General features: G+C 49.0%; 1 protein-coding gene and 1 non-coding gene across 2 annotated transcripts in view; one reads left to right on the top strand and one right to left on the bottom strand.

Annotated features, from left to right (window-relative positions):
• The window catches only part of LOC149347090 (endothelin-converting enzyme 2-like), a 30,466-nt gene extending 7,078 nt beyond the window's left edge, over positions 1 to 23,388 (bottom strand). Inside the window, exons 1-10 of the mRNA XM_089541486.1 lie at positions 23,122 to 23,388; positions 20,050 to 20,355; positions 16,951 to 17,255; positions 15,230 to 15,464; positions 11,823 to 11,995; positions 10,444 to 10,733; positions 4,407 to 4,696; positions 3,157 to 3,294; positions 1,113 to 1,273; positions 305 to 503 (exon numbers count right to left, since the gene is read on the bottom strand). Coding sequence (XP_089397612.1) covers positions 305 to 503; positions 1,113 to 1,273; positions 3,157 to 3,294; positions 4,407 to 4,696; positions 10,444 to 10,733; positions 11,823 to 11,995; positions 15,230 to 15,464; positions 16,951 to 17,255; positions 20,050 to 20,355; positions 23,122 to 23,388 — 2,364 coding nt within the window. The remainder of the gene's footprint in view (positions 1 to 304; positions 504 to 1,112; positions 1,274 to 3,156; positions 3,295 to 4,406; positions 4,697 to 10,443; positions 10,734 to 11,822; positions 11,996 to 15,229; positions 15,465 to 16,950; positions 17,256 to 20,049; positions 20,356 to 23,121) is intronic.
• TRNAF-GAA (transfer RNA phenylalanine (anticodon GAA)) lies at positions 7,333 to 7,405 on the top strand. The gene has a single exon. It is a non-coding gene; the product is annotated as a tRNA-Phe (tRNA).
• Positions 23,389 to 24,683: the final 1,295 nt, after the last annotated feature.

Here is a 24,683-nt window from a genome sequence, read left to right as displayed (position 1 = left end):
GCCCTCGGTTACGAACTACTCTTTCTTTTTTAAATTCTATCCTACTGTAGTGAATTTTCGCTCATTAGCTACCTAAAGTCAATTGTACAGTAATTCTGACATCTGCCGCAACTGACAGTTTGCTAGTGAAAAGATTTGTGCTCCACATTTTTAGCAATTTTTGTGTTTGCTGAAATACCCGGTAATATATTCGTCAGCTTGCTGAGCACTGTTCAGATTTGGTTCGTAGCGGGGGTATGGATATATATCCACCACAGCGCCGAACTACGCGACTACCTTTGACGAGCATGTGCGTGCCGCTCACCCGCTCATCGAAAGCCTTGGCCATGAGCCTGGCCAGCATGGCTCCCAGGCCAGCGTAGACGATGGCAGTGTTCAACGCCTGGGCATAGTAGAGGGGAGCCTGCAGAGCCGCGGGACTGAGCACCAGGCGGTTGCGCCAGTAGTCGTACTCTTCCGGGGGATCTCGGGCAGTATTTGGGAGCCACAGGCGATCGTCGTCACTGCGCAGGGCGTAGAAAAAATGGCAATCTCGCTGCACTGTATAGGTGACAGGTATGCGGCGTATACCCGCACAATGCAATACCCTCCAATTCTAAATATTTACGTGAAGCGTAGATTGCGGTTGGTAATGCAACAAAGCTAGAGAACAGAAACACGCCCTCACTTTTCTAGGCATCAGAACGTAGTCCCAAGTTGCAGTTAATAGTGTATTAATGCGATAGTTCACGTCAGAAGAGAAGTCTGCCATACGATGTCACGAAATTACAGAATTGGTCGATAGAGGTCACATGACGTTGACGTCATCGCAAGCTGCTCACCGTGCAGGTGGCAACTTGGCCACCGGATTGTGAGCAGCCTTCCCACAGGGACAGATATGGTGGCAATTACGGTAGCAATCGAGTTTCTCACAGTTACTTAGAGAATCGATATGAAAAAAAAAATGATATATGCAAATGTTGGCAACGTTACAGCATAGTGGATACCTGCTAATGCAGCTAGCTGTTTGAATATGGTGGTTGATCGACCAAAAGTTGCTAAGAATCTAATGCAAACGCGCTCACAAGTTGCAGAGAAGCTGCGACAAATGTGAAATCTAACGCTATACGAACCCGCCGGTGTCGGAAGTGGCGTTCGTTCCCAGCATCAGTGAGCGCTGTGCCTTAGCTGCGGCCAGCCAGAAGTGGACGTACGACGGAGCCCGGTCAGGGAAGGCGTCGTATAGCTCCGTTAGCTGGCCGTCGTTCAGGCGGCCGCTCGGCCAAAGCTCCATCTGTGCAAGTCGATTTGCCGGTGTTAATCGTGTGCGCATGCGTGATGATCGTGCAGTGGCTTGTCGACAAACCTTAGCGACTCGGTTTCCACTAGGGCGTCCGGACTCCACTGAGCCACCGTGGAGGGCGCACTCATAGATGTGAGTGCACCCTTCATGGTGGATCAGTGCCTCACAGCGGCCGGATTTATAGATACAAGCGAAATGTCAAAATACCCGTGCGCTATGTGATCTCAGTGCACGTTGAATCCCAGTTGGTGGAATTTAGTCAGGAGAACTCGACTGCACACACTTAACACATATTAGCCTATATAGGAGAAAAAAGGAAGTAATTAAGCTGTCCTGTAGTGCACTCCCTTTTAGAGGCAGGGTATGTTGCTCAAGCCCTGGGGTAGATTTTGTACACTAAAAATGCAGAATACGTACAGTTGGCGACGAAAACGAATTCCCTCTTCAAAACATGCGAAGTTGTAGTAGTTAAGAAGATTTTAAACAAAGTTTCAATTTCCTCTATTTGCTAAACTCAAGGACTCCGGTGCCGCATTTAAAAGCCTTCTTTCATTGATATTTGCACCAAGTTGTTATGCTTTGCAGTGGGAATGTGTGCCCCGATACCAATTAAGCATTCCGTATAGTTAGAGATTGAAATCTACTCCGGGACTTGGGCAGCATACCCTGCCCATAGAAGGGAGTGCGTTAAAGGACAGCGTACTCCATGTTTACTCCCTTATAAGAATGGGATGGTATTTGGCAGGTTCTCTCAGATCGGGAATATGGCAGTTTGCCAATAGCCCTAAAGAGAAAAGTATGCAACAGCTGTATCTTACCGGTACTCTCCTATGGGGCAGAAACACGGGGGCTAACAAAGAGGGTTCAGCTTAAGTTATAAGGACAACGCAGCGAGCTATGGAAAGGAAAATGATAGGTGTAACGTGAAGAGATCGGAAGCATGCGCAGTGGTTGAGGGAACAAACTGCTAGTCAAAATCAAGAGGAAGAAATGGGCTTGGGCAGGGCATGTAATGCGAAGGCAAGATAACCGCTGGTCCTTAAGGGTAACGGAGTGGATTCCAAGAAAAGGCGGCAGAAAGTTAGGTGGGCGGATGAGATTAAGAAGTTTGCGGGTATAAGGTGAACGCAGCTGGCAAAGGATAGGGTTATTTGTAGAGACATGGGAGAGGCTTTTGCCCCAGCTGCAGTGGGCGTAGTCAGGTTGATGATGATGCTGGTGAAGATTATTCGGGTTTAGAGTGATGTAGAGTGTATAGATTGTCCCACACAGCCCAAGTGCTGTGACTCATGATAATCGCTTTATAGCAAACTTTTGACGCTTTTTAAGCGAGGCTTGTTTACACCCCTTTTTATAACTTTCTTTCCCTTTTTCGTTATGCCTAATGGCAAACAGCTCGAATAAAAAAAAAAGTGCTGTTTCGCGACAGTAAACCCCACATTCCACGTACAATCCGGCAGACGTGACTGCAGTTAGAAAAGGGGGAGGTGCTATGCATTTGCTTTTGCCTGTGCCTGATCAGTTCTCACTTTCTGAAACGAGTTTTCAGGAGATCTTACCAAAGCTGCAGATCCCGCTCGAACGGCTCATGGCTTACTCATGCATCTCGACTCACTGAACATGAAACCGTTACTTCCCGTCTATACCTTTTGAAAAATAAGACCGGACTTCGTTATTGAGACCGTGTGCACGAAAAACATGTATTCCTGTAAACAGCTAACTTTCTCTGTACTTGTATACAGTCTTGCTGCTGGGATTTAAACGGACGTTACTCTTTATTTATGCGTCTTTCATAATGAACACAAATGGTAGCATTAACTGAACCACTCCCTCTCTTATTCATTGGTTCATTCGTGCAGAAGCGGGACGCCCACCGTGAGGTTCTCGACCTTGGCGGCAAGCTTAGACTTGACTTCCCGGGGCAGCTGTGGGTCTTCCTTGAGCACGATCACCATGTGGTCTCGCACGCCGTTCGCCACGGCTGCGATTTGGCTCCTGCTTCCTTTGTCCAACTGCGGGCAGAAATGCCTTGCAGTGAGGCTATAGTGCTGACAGCGCAGTGGTGTAATGGGAAAATTGTGTCATCACCATCTGTATCGAAAAAAGCTACGACCAGTAAAAGAAAACACAACAGAATCTCGCCCAAAGTACGACAGGATTTTGTCGTTCGTGCTAGCGGCAAATTTTTGTGTATTTTAGTATTTTTCTGTTGCATGTTTGTGTAGTTTTGTCGCCGCAAGGGACATACAGTACACTCTAAACAGAAAAGGGCTTACTCCCTTTTTTACCCCTTTCTGTTTATAGTGATATGTAGAAACATCTTCTAGTACTAGTTCGTAGTAGTTGGTATTAGTTTGTGGCCAAAAATTCTGCAACAATTTGACAACAGAAAACTTCCTGTTGTTTTTAGGTAGGGTGTAAATATAGTCAGATGTAACTTAAGTATTCAGTGACGCTCTGGCCACATTCGTGACCGCCGCACAGTAATTATCACCTCAAATATGTTTATCTCTCTGGCTTGTTTGATATAGAAATTTGATTTCGTTTGCTGTCGTGATTGGTAAGCGGACTAATGCAAGACCCGGCAACCCATGACCCATTTGTTAACTATCCTTTTTTTTTTAGTTTTAAAGTTGTATCCTACTATAGTGATAAAAGCCGGTGAACTCATCTGTTTTTTTTTTTTCACTGTATCACCTAAACCCCACAAACCTGCGCGACTTCTTCGCCGTGGAAGCCATTTTTCTGAGTCAGCGATAGCAAGAGAACTGCTACTACCAAAGGTACCGCGGTTATGCAGAGATTTGTATACAGACTGTGCAGAAGGGACAGGGAAAGCATAGTGGAGGCAAGCGCAACAGTCACTCTGAACATGGACATTCACGGTTATCATGTGACAGCGGCTGGCGCTCGACGTTACCAAGAGAAACCTCATATTTTCGTGGGGACTTCATTCGGCCATGATTCGAAAAACGAGGAAGGCGTGGATATCAAATGCAATAGTGTGTGCAATCACAAATCATCAAATGATGGCTGCCCGCACCATTTTTCGCCTTGTTAAATCTGGGCCTCAGGTTTCGAACATATTTGCCCTGCTTCTTGGCTCTCTGTTGGGCTTCCTAACCTGGTTGGTCGTGTACTCGGCGCTGAGCAGAAAGCCATAGCGCAGCTCGACGCCGGCGTGGCAGGCCAGCAGCCTGTCCGCCTGGTCGCTGGGCGGCGCGGGCCAAAGGTCCGCGTGCAGCTGTAGGAACCACAGGGCCAGCTGGTCGAGCAGACCGGCCCGCATGTTGACCGCAAGATGGGCCAACGCAGACAGGAGGCGTTCGTTGTCCACCAGCACTAGGTCGTCGGCGCCGACGGGGACGTCCGTGCCGTTCAGCACGGAATGCAGAAGCCGAAGCCATGTCTGGCCTGATGGGAGACACCACCCACGAAACACATAACGTCTTAGAAACGTCCTGAAACAGCTCGAAATGGCTTCACATGTCGCGCTAGATTGGAACGTCTCATATACGTCAACGGCAAGACGTCTTATGGAAACTTCTTTAAGACGTCCGCGGTTTCTGAAACTTCTAACTCAAGGCTATGTTAAGAAGACAGGGCAGTACGTTCAGGCGATTGGCAGAAAGCTGCCACCATTGATTAAACATAATACAGAACACGGCAATCGTTTTCAACCTTCACGTTTTTTTACAACCAATGAATGAAACATGCAGCAGCGATGCATGAACGGCTCTGGAAGGATCGGTTGCTGAACTGCTCATGTAATATGACATCCAATAGGAAAATGACATGAAAGCCTCATGTTGTGTGTTCCTTTCTTTGCTGTTTTAATCTTGACTGTCACATTCGTGGCCCAGCGGCTGAAGACTTTTCCACAGAAGTATTCGAAGGGCGCCGCCATATTTGATACCTGCCAACACTAGTTCGAGCAGGAAGGAGCTGAGTGCTTAGATATAGGGATCCTGCTCCCTTCCCTCCACTCTCCCCCTATTCTTCCCTCACCCCGAAAGCCAGTTGCCCCGACGGTCACGAAAAGGTCCCTGCTGCTTCTGCGCATGGACATCAGGGCACAGGTTCAAGTTCCGGCCGTGTTTCAATGGAGATGAAGCGCTAAAAGTCTCGGTTATTAATGAGGGGCTCAGTGCACATCAACATATTGCGCTTCCTGCTTGTGAAAAAGAAAGCGCTGTCAATGTCACAGGAAAGATGTTTGTGAAAGGTACCTCATGATCATGTGGCAAAACTTCGATGGAAATCGCCATAGTAAAAACATAACGCATATTTTTCACGCATGCCTTAAGTTAGCATTCTTTGCACAAAAATTGAGTTAGACAGTGACAAAAAACATTCAAAGAAATCGTGTATCAAAGATGTAGCATGTCTTCTCAAGCCTCCTTTACTGTGCCAACATTCATTCAACTGCGACTACCATTAATAGATCGAAGCATGAAGAGTGAAACGAGACGGAGCTCGCAGGTTTGATTTACCCGAATGACAGCGCCAAACTGCTCGTGAATGAATGAAGTGGCATTATTAAGGCGGAAGCCTTTAATGCCTCATACTGTCGTTAGCAGCCGTGTCGGCAGCGGTGTCAGCAGATGTGTCCGCGTTTTAAGGTGAAAGCCTTTAATGGCTCATACTGTCGTGACCAAGACGTGTTAGCAAATCTGTCCGCGTTTCAGATTGGTCGAAATGGCCGTGATGTCACTGCGCGCCAATTTTGACGGGTGTCCACCGAAATATGCGAGACAGTTACTGGGCAATTTCCTTTTCTCAAATACAATTTTCGACTGCTGTCCACCGAGATATGTGAGACAGTTACGAGATATGTGAGACAGTTACTGCGTAATTTCCTTTCCTCAAATACAATTTTCATTTTCTTCATTACGGCCCCTCTTTCTTCTTTCACTCCACATCCTCTTTTACTGTACGGTGCGGTTCGGGTGTCCACCGAGATGACAGAGAATTACAGCCCCATTTCCAAAAGCGTTGCGCTCAAAGGGCAACGCGTCGCGCCGAACGGGTAGTGGCGTTCCGTGGACTCCCTGGCAGCGCTACAACAGGCTGCCACGTTCCACTCCTAAAGGCAAAGAATAAGCGCCATTAATTGGCAGTTAACTAATGCACCAACAGAATGTGAAGTGAACAATCGCGTAGCAGAATGCGGCACTCAGGCTTTCGCCTTTCACCACTTTAGCCGCTAAAGTTCCTCGTAATTTTTCAGTTTCTTCATTAGCGCTCCTCTTTCTCTTGCTTCTTTAATTCCCACTTCCTCCCTTCCTGTACGGTGCGCTTCGGGCGTTGCTGTCAAAGTGCAAGGCATCGCGCCGAACGGGTGGTGGCGTTCCGTGGATGGACTCCCTGGCAGCGCTACAACACGCTGTCGCGTTCCACTCCTAAAGGCTAAGCTTAAGCGTCATTAATTAGCAGTTAATTAGTGTTTAGTCATTGATTAGTAATTAGTGACTAATTAGTAATTTGTCATTACTTCGTCATCAATTAAGTGTGACGTCATCCAGTGGCGACGTCACCAGTGCCACAGGGGCAGTCGAAGTGGTGCGGAAAACGCTTTCGCCTCTCCACACTTCAGACAAAGTGCCTATGGATTTTTTTCTGATCGACTGGCACGCCTTTACCTACAGGTGTGTCCAATTTGAGCGTATGTGTCGGATATAATACTTTCACTGCAGAACGGGGCTGCTGTATGACCTTTAAGCTAAGCACAACCGAGCAAGCTGAAGTGAACGAATGCTACCGCTCCTTTCCGCGACGTTACGGGCGCTTTGATTGAATATTTATGTTCCACACTGCTGGGTACCGAAATTTTTAGCACCTAGAAACGATAAGCAAAAGTGTGCATTACGTTTGACCATTAAGCCAACAAATCTTAAACTGTCCATGATTGGGAGCACGAGCCGTCAGCTTCGAAAACTGTGTGTATCTGTCGCACACAGGCGAAAAAAAAAAGTAATAAGAATACGACAGTGTCCATTTCAATACCGCCTCATGAACTGGGTTGTTATGTAGAGATCTTCGAAGCATCTGCCGAAATAGCTCAGTTGGGAGAGCGTTAGACTGAAGATCTAAAGGTCCCTGGTTCGATCCCGGGTTTCGGCATGAAAATTTTTTTTTTCTGCTCACACTTTTTTTTTTTACGGACTTCACAGCAATGTTTTCACTCTTTTTTTCACCGATCACACACTGCGGGAAACGGGAGCGCGACTACAGCACTACAGCCAGCGTATGTTTGCCGGAAAAAAGTGAGAAATGGAAATAAAAAACAAAAAAAACTTTTGAAGGCTATTCTTCGTAGTAGTGGCACCGTGTGTCATACTTGTTGTTCATAAATAGGCATGCAGCGTGTCCAAAACATGTAGACAGAAAAATCATGGCAACAATATAAATTGTTTCTCCTGTTGTTAGACATTTTTTCGAAAGAAAACCGCATTTCATCCGCCTTTTTAATCGTTGTCAAGAGTTCCTAAATATTTATTGCACGTTCTGTGACCTGTATTTGTGTAACATTACTTCAATTGCATCACTATATTGTGCCGAATAGTTTAATTAGGCTATGGGACAGAAACCCTTAGGGGATAAGCATTGGAAAATGGGGGGAGGGGGGAATGGACTCTCTTCTGAGCGATCTTTTACTTGCGCGTATGAGAACAGAAAAAAAGAGACCTGATGTCATGACCAGATTAGTAATTTGGTGCGATTTCATTGATGCGAAGGTTATTTCTAATACAACATATATGTCTTGACTCTTCAGTGCGTTATTCTTGATTGGAGTTACAAAAAGCAAAAAAAAATATAAATAAAATGTGGTCCCTGCAGTTCGCGTGTCATGATGCTTGCGGTTGAAAAAGCTAAGCGATACCAGAGCCAGTTTTATTACGCCAGGTCTAACCGCTCGTCGCGTGGTACGTGGACCCCCCTGTCCCTCGAGGAGCCGCCGCCGCGCCTAACAAATGGTGTGACGTCCGCTTGCTCTCCGCCGCCGCGCGCTCTCCATCACCTCGCCGACAGTCTCCCTCTCTCTACCTCTCTGATGCGCAGTAGCGATTGCGCATCATTATCTTTGTGGTTTGTGGTGTATATAAAATTGACAGCGGCTTAGCTCTGCTATTCCAGGATATACGTAGTAGCGTGAGACGAGGGCGAGGTGTCCACATCTCGGTGGACACCTGAACAAGAGGGAAGGCGCACAACTGCCCTCTTGGAATGGTGGACACAAGCTAAGTGGCGGTAGTGACAGGTGTGCGCTGCATTCGTTGGCATTGACAACGTTGTGACAGAAACGCGGCGCTGAACCCATAGGACGTCGGCATTCGTTGTGTTCATTGGCGTTGGCGTTGACCACGTTTTACACTCCGATCATTAAGGAAAGGAAGTGCGCATAATGGCTCCCTGGGTCAGTGGACGCCTGAATCGTGATAACATGTACGTGGGGTGTTGAGAGAGAGGTTTGGGCTGCAGGCATTGACAAGGTTGTGCCAGAAACGCGGCGCTGAAACCATAGGCCATCGGCGTTCATTGTGTCCTTTGGCGTTGAGACTGTTTTGATTCTGTCTTCAGGTAGAAAGCATTTCGTAATTCGTCCTTTGAGGAGTTTCTCAGGTAGCACCGAACATTAGAATAGTGTTATAAAATTGTTATGTAAGTTGCAGAAATGTTACATGTTGCATTGTAACTTTGCACTAACGTTAAAAAATAGCAATGTTAGGGTCGCAACTATAGAACAGTATTGCAAATATATTTCGAGTACTCATTTGCGGACCTTTTCGCACTGTTCGTAGAGTAAAGATGTTTTTCAACTAACAGTACTTTGTACCTACATCTCTTAGTTTGTAACCACACCTCTTAGATAGCACTCGCCACAGATTGCATCAATAGCCCCATTATTCTGTCACAAAATTTTGGTTATTACGCAATTGCCACTATCACTCATGGGACATCCCGCAGTACTGAAAGCCCGAGTGCATGATATCCGTTCGGAGGTGAGTGTATACCAGTTATGTGCTGTAGTGTGGTGGAAAAGGTGTCGCTCTTGTTGGTTCTTGCAAAGCGTTGTAAATTGTGTGCCGTCACCACTGGCGGGCCTGCATGCTTGTGCGGGGCTGCTTCACCATTTTCGAAAAGTTCCATTTATGTTATTTACATGTTTCATGAATGTTCGGGACAGGTTATTCTAACACTTATATGTAACATTACAAAAACGTTAGAAAAAAGGACATTAAGGACATTGAAATAGCATTTGAGCATGACAAAAACGCAACATTTTTGCAACGTTTCGGTGCTACCTGGGTTGTTTGAAAAGCACGACTACTGGGGCGAATGGGAATTAAATGCTGAACCCCATTTACAGTTTTGTTCTGAGCAGGTCCATTTTAGTGTTTCAGTGTGAAATTATTGCCTTTTCACTGTTCTGGTAATAGGTATCCTATCCTGTTTTACATTGCCCAGGAGCAATTCCTATTAGTTGCTTAAAAATGTGTATGGTACCTCTCTAATTGGCTCGCCTTACATGCTTAGTGTCATGTTTGATTTATTGATTTGATTTATTGAGGTTTAACGTCCCAAAACGACTCAAACTATGAGGGACGCCGTAGTGAAGGTCTCCGGAAATTTCGACCACCTGGGGTTCTTTACCGTGCACTGACATCGCACAGTACACGGTCCTCTGGAATTTCGCCTCCGTGTTCTTGTAAATGTCAGTGTCTCTGGTAAACTTGGCATGTGTACATATGTAAATAAAATTTGTTCTAAACAGAAATACGTGGTTTTAAATACGACCGCCTCCTCCAAGAATGACGCATAAACATGCCCCTGCACCAGAGGTCCAGAAAACTCCCGGCCAATTTGCCGCTACCACTTCCTGCAGCTCTGCCATGCGTGCTGACGGCCCACCGCCTTCACCTGTCGTCACATATTCCTCGCAAGGTGGTCCGCGGTTCGAATACTTCTTTTCTGGAATGATTTCTGGACCAAAAAACCTTCGACGGATTCCAATAACGTTTAGATGAACACCTCTGCTCCTTTGCTCAAAGGACCAATCATTTTGTTTTTCTGCGGAACTGGTAAACTCTCCGCACACTTCCTGTGGGATTAACGCAATTTTGAAATGAACACCACCGCTGTACTTTCCAAGGGCTCACCTGGAAACGCCGCTGTCAGCAAAGCCATGTCCCTGAGGGCCAGCTTGACGAGCCGGTTGCCCTCGGCGGCCGAGCTGTCGACCGCGTCGCGCAGCGCCCTCACCACTCGCTGTTCGCCCTCTAGCAGCGACGCCACGCGGTCCTCCGCGCCGTTTTCAGCTGCGTTGAAAGCAGCGTAAAGGGTGGCGTTCTGCAGCTGCAGCAGTAGGGAGTCGACCCGCGATCGGCCTCCGTCGCGTCCGTCCTGCTTGCGGAGCTCCTCGATGACCGTCAGGGACACCAGGGGCTCTCTGGGCACCAAAGGACGGTGTTCAAATGGATGCGGAGACACTGCTTTTCGTTGTGCTTGTACACAGCACATCGTCGTCAGAAACTATCGTTTTAGCGAAGACACAAGCAGAAAGCAAACAAACAAAAAGACGTTCCGAGTGTGAATCACAGTGAATGCATTTTGGTACGAAAGTGCGCATTGTAGCGCTCTGTTACCGCGACAGCCTTAAGGGCCCCGTGTCGCAGAAAAGCCGGTGTCGGCGTCGGCGGCGCTGGCCGTGAGCGAAAAATCCCAGAAGCATTAATGAACAAAACCGAGTAGAAAATTGGTCCAGTTGGGGAATCGAGCCAGGGCATTCGGAGTGCCAGGCGAGCACGCTAACCACTCCGCCATGCCAGCTCGACGGTTTGGAATGAACAAAGGCGCGTCTAGTGAATACGGCGTTGTCTTAGAAGGGTGCTGTGGTGTCCATTCATTTCGGGTGTGCAACGAAATATGAGAGCCAAGCGTATTTCCTTTCCTTAAAACCAATTTTCATTTCATGTCGATGTCGCGGCATTCAGAGAAGGTGACAAAAAGAACGAAGAGGCCAAGAACGAAAAAGCAAGAAATTAAATAGGTTTGGCTTATGGGCTTTAACGTCCCAAAGCGACTAAGGCTGAAATTAAAAAGAAATCTGAATGTGGTCGATGTAACGGCGTCTGTTCACGCATTTCCGTCTTGTGACTCAAGCGAGCGGCAACGGGGTTTTTTTTTTCGTTATATTTGCCGCTTGACCTGCAGATGAAGCCAGATGAAAGAAGCGGTTGTCACGCATCGTCCTTCCTAGGTGTTAGTCCTTTACAGCTGTTTGCCCCCTTTAGAAATAAGTCACTGCGTCCCTCAGTGTATACATGCAATCTGTACCAAAAGTAAAGAGCCCGACAGATTTACTTCTATGTTGTGCAGCCGAGATCTTGTAGAACTCACTGAAGTCCTAACTTTAGATATAAGGACGAACGCGTCTCTAACCTTCAGAAGATTTGGAGCGCTGATGAGAAATGATGAACAACACAGTATAGTCACGAAGCAAACCTCGTAGGCTCTTAAATTGATGAAGGTCGTATACCTGAAGTAAAATTTGTTGCCGGAGCGCCGCCTGACGAAGGTCAGCCGGAACCAGATGTCGACGGCCCAGTTGAGGGACAGGTCCAAGAGCACATGTAGCGGCCTGGACGCGAGACCCGGGGTCGGCTTCTCAGGCCATGGTAGACCTCGATCGTGAAGAAAATCCAGGAGGGCCTGTGGCGAGGTCCGGAATTAAGTCCACTTGACACCTCCACAGTGACGCGCTTACAAGATACGAAATGGTCTAAGGTTTTCAGCTTGTGACCTTTTCTGTAGTCGTAGCCAACAATTCTGGACAAAAGCATGTTTGAATGGTAATTATGAGCGCAATTTTTCCATATATTGCAAGATTTCTCCATAACAATCAATACGAGGTCTGTTAGAAAAGTATCCGACTTTATTTTTTTTACGAACACCGGATGGATTTGAAACAAGCACGCTTGCACCAGCCTACCATGAACCTTCGTGCGCATGCACAAATTTTTTCTCGCCTGCCGATAGCGTCAGTCACTGGCACGCAGCGTTTGAGTGAGGCAGTGCGCAGTGCTCTCGTCGGTTTTTTATTGCAAGGAAAATGGCGGAGCGGCAGAAGCAGCGCTACTGCATCAAATTTTGCCAGAAACTAGGCGACAGCCAAGTGGAAACCATTCGGAATATTCAGACGGCTTTCGGTAACAATGCTATGAGCAGCACACAGATTAAGCAGTGGTACAATAGCTTTAAAGACGGCCGCACATCGGTGCAGAGAGAGCCATGGTCCGGTCGGCCATCAACATGCCGAAATGACCAGGTCATTGCCTAAGTGAACGCTGTGGTGACGCGGGACCATCGTGTGACTATCCCAGAAATTGTGGAAGAGGTGGACATCATCAATTTTTCTGCACATTCCATTATCACCGAAAATTTGGCCATGGAGAAAGGTGCGGCGAAATTCGCGCCGAAGCTGTTCACGGTGGAGCAAAAGCATCTTCGTGTTGAAGTCTCACAGGATATGCTGGATTCCACAAACAGTGACCCCGACTTCATCAACACCATAATCGCTGGTGACGAGTCTTGGGTGTACAGGTACGACCCGGAAACCAAATCCCAGTCGCCACAATGGCAGCATTCCACGTCACCAAGACCTAAGATGGCCCGCTAAGTGCGCAGTAATGTCAGATTGATGCTGACTGCTTTCTTTGACTCTCTCTCTGTGGCACACCACGCGTACGCACCCCACAAAGTAAACATTGACCAAAATAATACTACAGGGATGAGCTCCGTCGCCTGCGTGGTGCTGTGCGGCGCAAGAGGCCGAAGTTGAGGTCAACAGGAAATTGGCGCCTCCATCATGACAATGCTCCTGCACATTCCTCGCACTAAATTCACACTTTTTTCGCGAAAAACCAGACTGCTGTAGTTCAACAGACTCCTTACTCTCCTGATATGGCCTCCTGTGACTTCTGGCTGTTTCCCAAAATCAAGAGGCCGTTGAAAGGAGCGCGATTTCAGACAAGAGAGGACATTATGGCTGCAACGACAGCTGAGCTGAACTCCATTCCGGAAGGGGCCTTTTCGGAATACTTCCAACAATGGCAGCACCACAGGGAGAAGTATGTGGAGTCCCAAGGAGACTACTTTGAAGGTGATTAGGTTTCTAACGCTCCAATTATGCCAGTTTTTTTTCTTCGGCTAAAGGTCGGATACTTTTCTAACAGACTTCGTATACTGGCAGACCTCCCGTTTACAGGGTCGCTTTTTTTTTTTTTTGCTGTTGAAGTTTTTGATAGCTCATCAGAAGCGTTCCCCATTGGTTTTCTATGGCAGTTTTAACTGCTTGATGCGAGCCATGGAAAAAAAATTAAAAGAATGATTTTGCTGCACATCGCAAGAATTAATCATTATCTTCAATATTTATATAACAGTACCTTACAATTTTCCCATATTCAAAAATTTTTGTCCAAGAATGTTGGACATGCTAAACGTAACCTCCCTAACGAAGAAAATCAAATTACTCGTGAAATCGAACAGCCGCTGTGATAAGTGCTATTGATTCCTCACTGAACACTATCGCCGCAGCAGCGATCCTCGCTACCACACCAGAGGTAGCCGAGGAAGCTGCCATAGCAGCCTTTCGTACCCTGGACTCCTCTCAGAGCATACTAGCCCAGCTTGCCGCTCTAGTTACTATGCAGCAAGTTACCAAGATAGCCCAGCGTGCGAATCTATTTACTATGCAGTATGTTAGCAAGCAGCCCAACTTGTTCTATAGTTACTACAGTATGTTACCAACTAGCCCAGGTTGCCACTCTAATACAGCATGTTACGAACTAGCCCAGCTTGACGCTGTCTACAGTGTGTTAATAACTAGCCCAGCTACTAGCCCAGCTTGCCGCTTTAATCACTACATTATGTTACGAACTAGTCCAGCTTGAGCTCTAATACAGCATGTTACCAACTAGCCCACTTTGCCGCTCTACTACAGTGTGTTACCAACTAGCGCAGCTTGCCGCTCTACTACAGTATGTTACCAACTAGGCCAGCTTGCCGCTCTAGTTACTACAGTATGTTGCCAACTAGCCTAGCTTACCGCTCTAATGCTGTATGTTATCAACTATCCCAGCTTTCTGCTCTAGTTACTACAGTATGTAAGCAACTAGCCCAACTTGCCGGCCTACTACCAGCTAGCCCAGCTTGCCGCTCTACTACAGTGTGTTACCGACTGGCTCAGCTTGCCGCTCTAATACTGTATGTTGCCAACTAGCCCAGCTTGCCGGCCTACTACCAGCTAGCCCAGCTTGCCGCTCTACTACAGTATGTTACCAACTGGCTCAGCTTGCCGCTCTAATACTGTATGTTACCAACTAGCCCAGCTTTCCGCTCTAGTTACTAAAGTATGTAACCAACGTACTAGCCCAGCTTGCCGGCCTACTACCAGCTAGCCCAGCTTGCCGCTCTACTACAGTATGTTACCAATTGGCTCAGCTTGCCGCTCTAATACTGTATGTTACCAACTAACCTGGCTTGCCGCCCAACTACAGTATGTTACCAACTAGCCCAGCTTACCCCTCTACTAGAGCATGTTACCAACTAGCCCAGCTTGTCGCTCTACTACAGTATGTTACCAACTAGCCCAGCTAGCCCCTCTACTACAGTATGTTATCAACTAGCCCAGCTTGCCGCTATACTACAGTATGTTACCAACTAGCCCAGCTTGCGCCCCTACTAGAGCATGTTACCAACTAGCCCAGCTTGCCCCTCTACTAGAGCGTGTTACCAACTGCCCAGCTTGCCGCTCTACTACAGTATGTTACCAACTAGCCCAGCTTACCCCTCTACTAGAGCATGTTACCAACTAGCCCAGCTTGTCGCTCTGCCATAGTACGAATCTCCCTCGCTCAACAAAGCCAACCCCTGTGCAGCACGAACCTGTTTTCCCAGGCGCCTCTCCACGAGCGAGTCCCGCTGCAGGCAAGCGTCCAGCATGGCCAGCGCTTTTCGCATGACCGCAAAACGCGGCTGCTGGCGGCGCCTGGTGAGCAGCAGGTGCGCGTCCAGCGTGTGCCAATGGCGCCGCAGCCGCGAATCGAAGCTGCGCCGCTCGGGCGACGGCTCGCGGCGGCCGCACGCGAACGCCTCGAAGTCTTCGCACGGCTGCGCCGACCTGCGTCAACAGCGGTGAGAAATATAGTGTCGATGGAGGAAACTGCATAACTTGCAATTAAACATTGCGCAACCACCCTATATGGTACGTTCACACTTAGGTGCCCGGCGTTGAAATAGAGAGAATATTCGCTGAATCCTGAGACACCGAGAACAGAGGCCGACTTTTCAGTCGGTAGAAAAAGGCACCGAGCATATCGTGCTGGTCGCCAGGTTTTCTGCCGGAAAGTGAGCCGAGCCCGCCGCGGTGGCCCAGCGGTTACGGCGCTCGGCTTGGCCTGAAAGACACGGGTTCGATCCCGGCCACGGCGGCTGAATTCCGATGGAGGCTAGATTCTAGAGGCCCGTGTACTGTGCGATGTCAGTGCACGTTAAAGAACCTCAGGGGGTCGAAATTTTCGGAGCTCTTTGCTACGCCGTCCCTCATATCCTGAGTCGCTTTGGGACGTTAAACCCCAAGTGACCAATAAACCAATCTAAAGTGAGCCGTTACGGATTATTTCGCTTCTCGACTCCGAAACGTCATAGTGTGAACGTATACCATTAAAGAGGCGTTGAAATTTATAATGACTGTTTTTTTAGAGGTGTCCGCAAGTAACTACGTGGAGCTTCAAACGTATAACCATGCTTCTTTCGTTATATCGGTGAGTTCGTTATAGACCATTGGATCGTAGCGGTGTTTCGCTGTAGCTGGATTTAGGTCCGAACAAACAGGATCCTGTCTTTTCTTCCTTTCCCGTTCCGAAGGAGCCGAAGCGATAGATGGCTGTTCCTGATGTTCATTCTGTAGCGCAGCACTTTCATTGTGTAGATGTGTGCTTTGCGCATCTGTATCTTTTAAAACAGGTTCGCAAAGCACACATCTACACAATGAAAGTGCTCCGCTACAAAATGAAGATCAGGAACAGGCATCCATCGCTTCGGCTCCTTCGGAGCGGGAGAGGAAGAAAAGACAGGATCCTGCTTGTTCGTCTGTATCTTTTAAAACAGGTTACGGCCGCCGCGGTGGCTCAGTGGTTATGGTGCTTGGCTGCTGACCCGAAAGACGCGGGTTCGATCACGGCCACGGCGGTCGAATTTCTTTGGAGGAGAAATTCTACAGGCCCGTGCACTGTGCGATGTCAGTGCACGTTAAAGAACCCCAGGTGGTAGAAATTTCCGGAGCCGTCCACTTCTCTCATAGCCTTAGTCGCTTTGGGACGTTAAACCCCATAAACCAAACCAAACCTAAAACAGGTTACTTCGCGAGGACTTTGGCACTATATCAGCTGAAGCGGGACTAGGGGTTATAGCTGGTTGTTCGTCAGAACAACGCTATTACTTCGTTATAGCCGTAGCTTCGTTATAGCCCGTGTTTACCGAGCTTCCAAGGGTAATCGTCATTCCTTCGTTATGTCCGTTATTTCGTTATAAACCACTTCGTTATAACGAGGTCCGACTACCTGAAACAGCGACTCTGACGTGGGATGCGTGTCTGTCTCTCCCACCTGTCCATAGCGTCGTTGAGGGTGGCGGCGTGCTTGATGCAGTCATCGCTGACGCACAGGTTGGGGCTTAGGCGGGCCTCCATCGCCTGTCGACCGTCGTCGCGGAGTATCAAGGCCGCGTACAGGAATACCATGGCCACCAACGTGAGCGCAGCCGTGGCCACGGACACCCGCTGCGCGGTCTCCCAGTACCAGGGTCGGCCGGGCTTCGGCAGAGCCTTCTTGTTGGCTTCCTCCGGGGCACTTCCGGTTCCGGCGGCGCAGCTCGCGGCGGACCCTTTTCGGACCTCCGGAGGCGGCGTACTCTGCGGAAGAAACGAGATTATGCTATACAAGCGCGGTTCTCTAAAAATTGCGACGACACTTTGGCAACTAAAGTGTTGAGAGGCGAAAGCCGAGGACACTATGCCGTGACGACTTCCGGTGGATGTGACGTCACACCATTCCCGTGGCTATATCGATACCCAAATTGTACATCTTTCAGGGATCTTCAAGCGTTAATTACGCGTAATTACATATTTTACAATCTAATTTAACACAAATACGACGTTTTCCCGACCATTCTGTGAGAATTTTCACCATGCCCTGACGACTTCCGGTGGATGTCACATCACACCGTTCCGGTGGCTATATCGACGTCCGCAATATTTCGACATTTATGCCTATAATTATTTAACGGATTAATCTACAGTCATCAAACTTGGCTTCTAGGTTCGTTTTTTTCCTCCTCTATCTGAAGCAATTGTCTTTGGTTTTATTCTGTCTTTTTTAGTTCTCGTGTTAAACGCGTATGACACGCTTTGTTAACGGACGACAGTATGAGCCATTAAAGGCTTTCGCCTTAATACTCATGTCGTTAGGCGCTCACTGCCCCTAGGCCTTCAAAACAAAAACCTCTCAGAGACGTCTACCTAGACGTCTATGAGAGGTTTTTGGTTTGCTGGGTACGATTCGGCTGCAGAATAAGCGCAGAGCAGCGGCAGTCGGGGATAAAAGTATGTGGACCACGTGTTTTGAAGCGAAAGCTTCACTACGGGACATCGGGCTTCAATCGCTGACCGTGTAAATTTGACCTTCAGCTGGGTTAGAGGTCGAACCATGAAAAAGAGAGAAATAAATTAAAATCCATGACTGGGAGTCGAGCCCGCAGCTGCGCGAACAGATCTCCTTTAGGGGCCGCTCAGCGAGACCACTAGGCGATCGCCGCTTTTTTTTTTATTGCATGAATGAATACATCAATAAAATATCGTAGTTGTCGTGCCCCTTGGCAGACAACCGTGTCTAATGCAGCTAACACGTCTGGTGCTAAACTGCACCACACTATCGCGCTGCGCACTGGAGAGCGTCGTCTGCATCAACTGTCATCTGCTCCGTCCCGCGGCACTGCCTCCTCACCGTCGTCTTCTGCGTAGCACAAATCCGTGCTTTCGCTCCGATTCGAATGTAGTAAACATTCTCTGCAGTTTTTTTTTTTTTCAAACGAAGCCAATAGCTCTGCTATTAGCCGGTGGCTGTGGACCACACTTGTGGAGATAAAAGAACAAACTTTTGCATTTCGACTCCACAAGCGTGGTCTCCAGCTGTCAGCTAAAAGCAGAGCCATCGGCTTCGTTTGAGGAAGACGTGGTCCACAGACTTTTGTCCCAGACTGTACGTGGCACCCGGCTATATCGAACTCGGAGGGGATCGCGAAGTCCTTCGATATATCGATGATTCGGTGTATAAAAAATGGCAGTGGATAATCTCATATGCAATCTAGAAGGAAGTATACGTTGCACCGATGTTAGTGACGCGCTCCTTGCGGTAGCGTGCCGCCCTCTGGTATATGTTAGCAGAGAATCTGCACATCGTGTTCATGTCTAATCCTGACACTAGTACTCATTTAAATTAAGGTGCAGTTGATTTCCGCAGCGCCTTCGGCAGCGATGCCAGGGAAGCACGCCAGGCGATGGCTGCTGCTAGGCATCAGGCTGGTTTCACCACGTGGCAACGATGAGGCGTTGGAAATGAGTGCGACAGACTGAAAAATACCCCCAAGCTCTCACTTCGACATGCCTTTTCACAGCGCTAGTGCTGCCAGCAGGGGCGCGATGTGCTGTTCGATATATCGAATTACCCGCCAAGTTGCAGTTCGATATCCTGCGCTACTTTCCTGCACTTTTACACAGGATTTTCAAGTGGATAATCTGTGCTTTTGATGTAGCCGATAATTCGAAATATCCGGGTTCGATATATCCAGGCGTGACAATATTCTTCACACTGTTCAAGAAAAACACAAAAAGTAGCGTTCTCATAGTTACAAAGTCACGTGGATATATGTGGTTTTCTTGTATATGCGATGTTAAGCCTAAGCAGGCAACCGTGGCGCGCAGTAGCATGGTGTTCGCGTCGCAGCCACATTAGCGGATATACTAAAATTTCCCAAGTGCACTTTCCCACATAACGATGGTGCCATAGCAAAGATGGTGGAGTTCTTTAACAGAGTTCGTTAAGTGCGTGGATGGAATGCATGAAACATATTATGGAAGAGTCAAACAATAAACTTGTCCTGCCTGCTTTGTTTCTGCTGGAAACGCATGGCCGACTGATTCTTGTTGTCACCATAGTTATGCGGGAAAGCGCACTTGCGAAATTTTGCATATCCCCGTTGTCCGGAAAATGCGACAGTGACTCCCGCCCCTAGGCGTGGGGGAGGAAATTAACTTTGTCAGCGCCCTCTATTTTGTCTTCTAGGAACCAGGATAGTGCTGGGATTTAACTATTGAATGCCTATTGGGGGGGGGGGGGGCGAGATTCACTAATCCCACCCTCTATGTGCAGCTTCTTTTGCGCTCCGAGCAACCGTCAGTTTGCGCTTTCAGTTTCGACTCCGTCTACTGTATGGTGCGCAGTGGGGTACATTGTTGCCAGGCTGCCACCCACCGGATGTGAGCATGACTAAGAGAGGCTTCCGGCCATGTCTTCTGCGAAGCAAGGGGAGAACTAGTTATGGGACGAGATTTGTGCTTTTCCCTCCAATGCCTGCGAGGGGCGGGATCCTTGCCTACCCTGTGCCTGGGCGTGTGGTGGCGACGATTCGTTCAATGAGCGGAGCCTTGCCTGCTGTCGCTGGTTGGTGGCGTAGTCGGGCAGCGATGCAGTTACCTCGGACACCACCAGAAGGGGCTGCTGCGTGGTCTTCGAGCCCCTGCCGCTGTGGTGTGACGAGTCCCACTGGGACGAGCTCGGACTGTGCGCCGTGAAGCCCGTGGAGCTGGCCGGCAGCCTGCTCAGCGGGACAGGAGTCGCCGGAGACGACCTGGTGACCGCCGGCTCCGTGGCTCTCCGAGGCGGGGTACCGCTACCGACGGCGCCGCCCGACACCCAGTTGTGGGACGACGGTGGGCCGCCGGTTTTGCGTTTTTCCTGCACGAAGGCATTGGATGCGCAGACGAAGGCAGTGCTGAAAGGAATGGTGGACACCTATAATTACCATTGGCTGTAACAAAGCGATAGCATAAAAACCTTGTTGTAAGCTGCCATGCATGACCACGCATGCCATACAAGTGAAGAAGGGATCTTCCTTTCTCCATTTTGCCAACTGCGGCAGGTGGCAGTTGACTCTTCCGTGTACTATGGCCGCTGTGCGTGTACCAGCGTTGCCAGATGACAGGGTCCTTCCCAGTGCAGCTATTCTCTAGTCTCTCCCCCACGAGAAGAGAAGGGGATTTACCTATCTCCACTTTGACACCTGTCAGCAGATGACAGGTCGCAGTTGACACTTCCGTCTACTATGGTCGTTTTAAGTGTACCAACGTTGGCAGGTGACAGGGTTCTTCCCGCTGCAGTGCCATCCGGTCTCTCCTCCCGTCCCCTATGAGAAGAGATGGGGATTTCCCTCGCTCCACTTTGTGAGGTCCCAACAGTGGTAGGCGGCAGGTCGTAATTGACTTTTCCGTGTACTATCGTTGCTGTACGTGTACCAACGCAGGCAGGTGACAGGGTTCTTCCCGCAGCAGCTACCCTCCAGTCTCTCCCCATGTCCCCTAGGAGAAGAGAAGGGGATTTCCCTCGCTCCGCATTGCCACCTGCCAACTGCTGCAGGTGGAAGTTGACTCTTCCGTGTACTATAGCTGCTCTACGTGTACAAACGTTGGCAGGTGACATAGTTCTTCCCGCGGCAGCTACCCTCCGTCTCGCCCACTGTCCCCTAGAAGAAGGCGATTTCCTTCGGTCCACTTTGCCACCTGCCAACCGTGGCAGCTCGCAATTGATTCGTCCGTGTGCTATGGTTGCTGTACGTGTACCAACGTTGGCAGGTGACAGAGTTCTTCCCGCGGCAGCTACCCTCCGTCTCTCATTTTCTCTAGGAGATAGGATTTCAAAGTTGGCCCACGCCCAAATATTTCAAAGGACCCTCCAAATTTTGCAACTGTACCCACTCCAGAAAAACTGGATAGTGTAATGGAAGAATTCTCACGCATGCAGAATGTCATTCTCTTCATTACATTCACAGGTCCGTGGGAGTCCTTATACCCTTCCTGGTGCAGTGGTGGAGGGGTTAAGTGATGCGCCACTACCCTGTGATGGCAGGTGCTCGAAGTGGTGGGCCTTGTGCTGCCCAAATTGCTCTTCCCGAGTGACCAATCATTAACTGCCTCCTGCGATGATGGGCAGGTTGTGGTGACGCTACCAGGTGACGTGACCTAGGTGGCCTACCTGCCTCCTAGGTTGATCTCTGAGGAGGGCTTGCCAGAGCTATGCCCGGGATTTTCCGCTCAAAATGCCGAAACCGGATTTTCTGCAGAACGGAGCCTTTCATATGGTAGATTAGGAGAGATCAGTGTATGGATTAATGTAATTTAGTGGGAGTAATTGGGGATTAATTGGTGGATTGAGTTGGATCAGATGGGGATTAGCGGTGGGTTAAAATGGAAATCTGTTCATGTTAACATAATTGCATATGACAATACAACAGCAGGTAAACTTCCTACTCCTCAGATTTTCAAATTTGGCTGTGCTGATGACGTCACGAACCTGTCGACCAATCAGAGAATTTCGTTACTGAGAAACCGGGTGGCTTTTGCAAGACGACAACGTAAATGCTATCGCAATAAAGGGTGTTATCTTTGCACTGAGCGTATATTGTATAGCACTGATAGTCCTCCTGGGAGTCATCATATACCCCTCCTTGCGCAGTGGTGCAGCGGTTAAGCGATGCGCCACTGCCCTGCGATGGCAGGCGCGGCCATCGGTGGGGCTTACGGACCCAGATTTCTCTTACCGAGCGACCTCTCGCGACAACTCTTCAATGATTTAACTGCCACCTTCCACAGTGCGCAGTTTCTGACAATCCGATGGGGCAGGTTGTGATGACTCCACAAGCTTACGGCCTATGTCACGTATGCATAGTGCCATTTAGCGTAGTGAGTTTCACGTAGAATGGCATACGTGACATAGCGATTTCACGTATGCACTTCACCAGAAGCTGCATATCACGGTCAATGCCAGCCAACGATGAGGTCCGGTCGCCTTCTACCCAATGGCCAGGTCGCTTTCCGTAGACGGTTGAAAGCCACGGGTATATATTGAGTGACCAATAGCAGAGGACCAGACGGACGCGAAATGGCTATTCTAAATGAACAGTTTATGGAATACAGCCACTGGATAAGGTTCCCATTGGCCATCACAGGAATGTGTGGGTTTTATATCGTCAAATGCCAATAACGATGGTCGTGATGATGACTACATCCATGCCGGCGGCGTGATCTACCGCGGAGAAACTTCAGCTCGTGTCACCTTGCTTCCGGACCCCATACCTCTGCCCGTACCATCGGACAGATGTTCATATAGTTTACAAATTCGGTTATATCGGTTGCGACATATGGTTTGGTTCGGTTTGTGGGATTTAACGCCCCAAAGCGACTCAGGCTATGAGAGACGCCGTATTGAAGGGCTCCGGAAATTTCGACTGGGGTTCTTTACCGTGCACTGACATCGCGCAGTACACGGGCCTCTAGAATTTCGCCTCCATCGAAATTCGACAGCCGCGGCCAGAATCGAACCCGCGTCTTTCGGGCCAGCAGCCGAGCACCATAACCACTGAGCCACCGCAGTGGCGTTGCGACACATGAATCCGATGTCGTCCGCCCCAGAGGAAGTTGTTAGTCATCGGTCGCAGCTGATACGTACCGTGGGCGGAGGCTTGACGGTAGCGTCGAAGGTGACGCGGTCGACGGCGTCGGTGGCCAACCCTTTGCCCAGGGCCAGGAACCGGCGCCAGGGGGTGTCCTCGGCGGCCGACTGCGGCTGCTGCGTCGGTCCGGAGGCGCCAGGATCGGCTGCTGAACCCCGAGCAGCGAGCCGGGGCGGGTTTCCGTCCGGCGGCTGCCGTGTATCGTCACTAGAGGTCTGGGCGCTCATCGGCCACTTGGCCTTGTTGGGCTGGTCTCTTTGCATCGCCACGGAAGGCTGGAGGTGCGAACTCGATGGATGATGATGATGATGAATGGACACGTCCTTAGTCTTCCTCTTTCTCTCAGCAGACATGTCACGTGCGCGTTATTCAAAGGCGCAACACCCACAACTTCCGTGTACGCCTCACAGCGCACCGCACAGCATCACGAACGGCGATTTCAGCTCGAATGTTTCCCATTATAGGACGTAAAAGGCAGTAATACACCCACGTCACGCTATGAAGAAAGAAAGTTGGGCAGTGTTTAACCGCGGTTATACCCAAAGGTTGAGCGATAGCATTTTGGCAATGGCCTGGGCTAAATTTGGAGGTCGCCTTCGTTTCGGGCTCGGTCAGTTATGGTTGGACATCGATTATGGTCCAAATAGGCCATGGTCAAATTTCGGGACGCTTCTAATTTTGGCCGGGGAATAAGTCCGAAAGCACGGGTTTGTGGAAGACGACGATGAGCAAGCCGCAGGAAGAAGCAGATGGAAGTTGATGAAGATGATGCCATGATACTCTGCAATGCACAGCGCGAGAGCGTGGTACAGTTTAACGCGAGGCGTGTTCGAGCTGAGATATGGTACTATTTAGCCTCTGTAAGGGCCGACGGACCACCACGCCGAATCACCGTGGTCATCGAAATCTTTGAGCCGTGAGCAGAGCGCTTTGGTGCGGGGAGTATATGCTGCCCTGGAAGAGTCGCCTAGCTGGCTCGCCTATCTAGATGCATGTCTGTGCCTCCTAGACTTTTGATGTTTTGGAAGGTGGTGACGGGGGGGGGGGGAGTATGATTTGCTCTTATTACACAACCTGGTGGTTTCTGACATACGCAAACTCAGATTTTCTTTTTCGACTCTATTTCTGTGCAATAAAGAAAATAAACTGTGGTGCTAGCATAGTGATCTCGCGCACCATCCTGTGGGGCTGATGGGTTCACGCGGCCATGAGTTCGGCTCCCAGTCGTGGATTGATTGCTTTTTCTGCCTCTTTTTTTTCTGTCCAGGCACATTTTGACTTCGTCTAGGTTAAAGATCAATTTGAGACTGCGGACAGGTCACGTGGTGTTGAGCGAGGTTAGTGCATCGGATAGACCTATCGCTCTAAAAAGAAAGAAAAAAAGTTGAAGAAAACAAGAGAACTAGAAATGGCTTGCGATCCCAAATACCCAGTGTCATGGTCTGTATCATGATGATGATGAATTTTTATGGCGCAAGGGCACCTGCGGCCAAAGCGCGCCATGTCACAAGGTTTTTCCTCTTCTACTCAAGGCGGGGTCAAAGAACAATTTCCCAAG

This window comes from Amblyomma mixtum, chromosome 4 (genome assembly GCF_055824585.1).
Source record: "Amblyomma mixtum isolate Tamu chromosome 4, ASM5582458v1, whole genome shotgun sequence".
Lineage (NCBI taxonomy): Eukaryota > Metazoa > Arthropoda > Arachnida > Ixodida > Ixodidae > Amblyomma > Amblyomma mixtum.
This window is presented reverse-complemented; position numbering and strand designations above follow the sequence as displayed.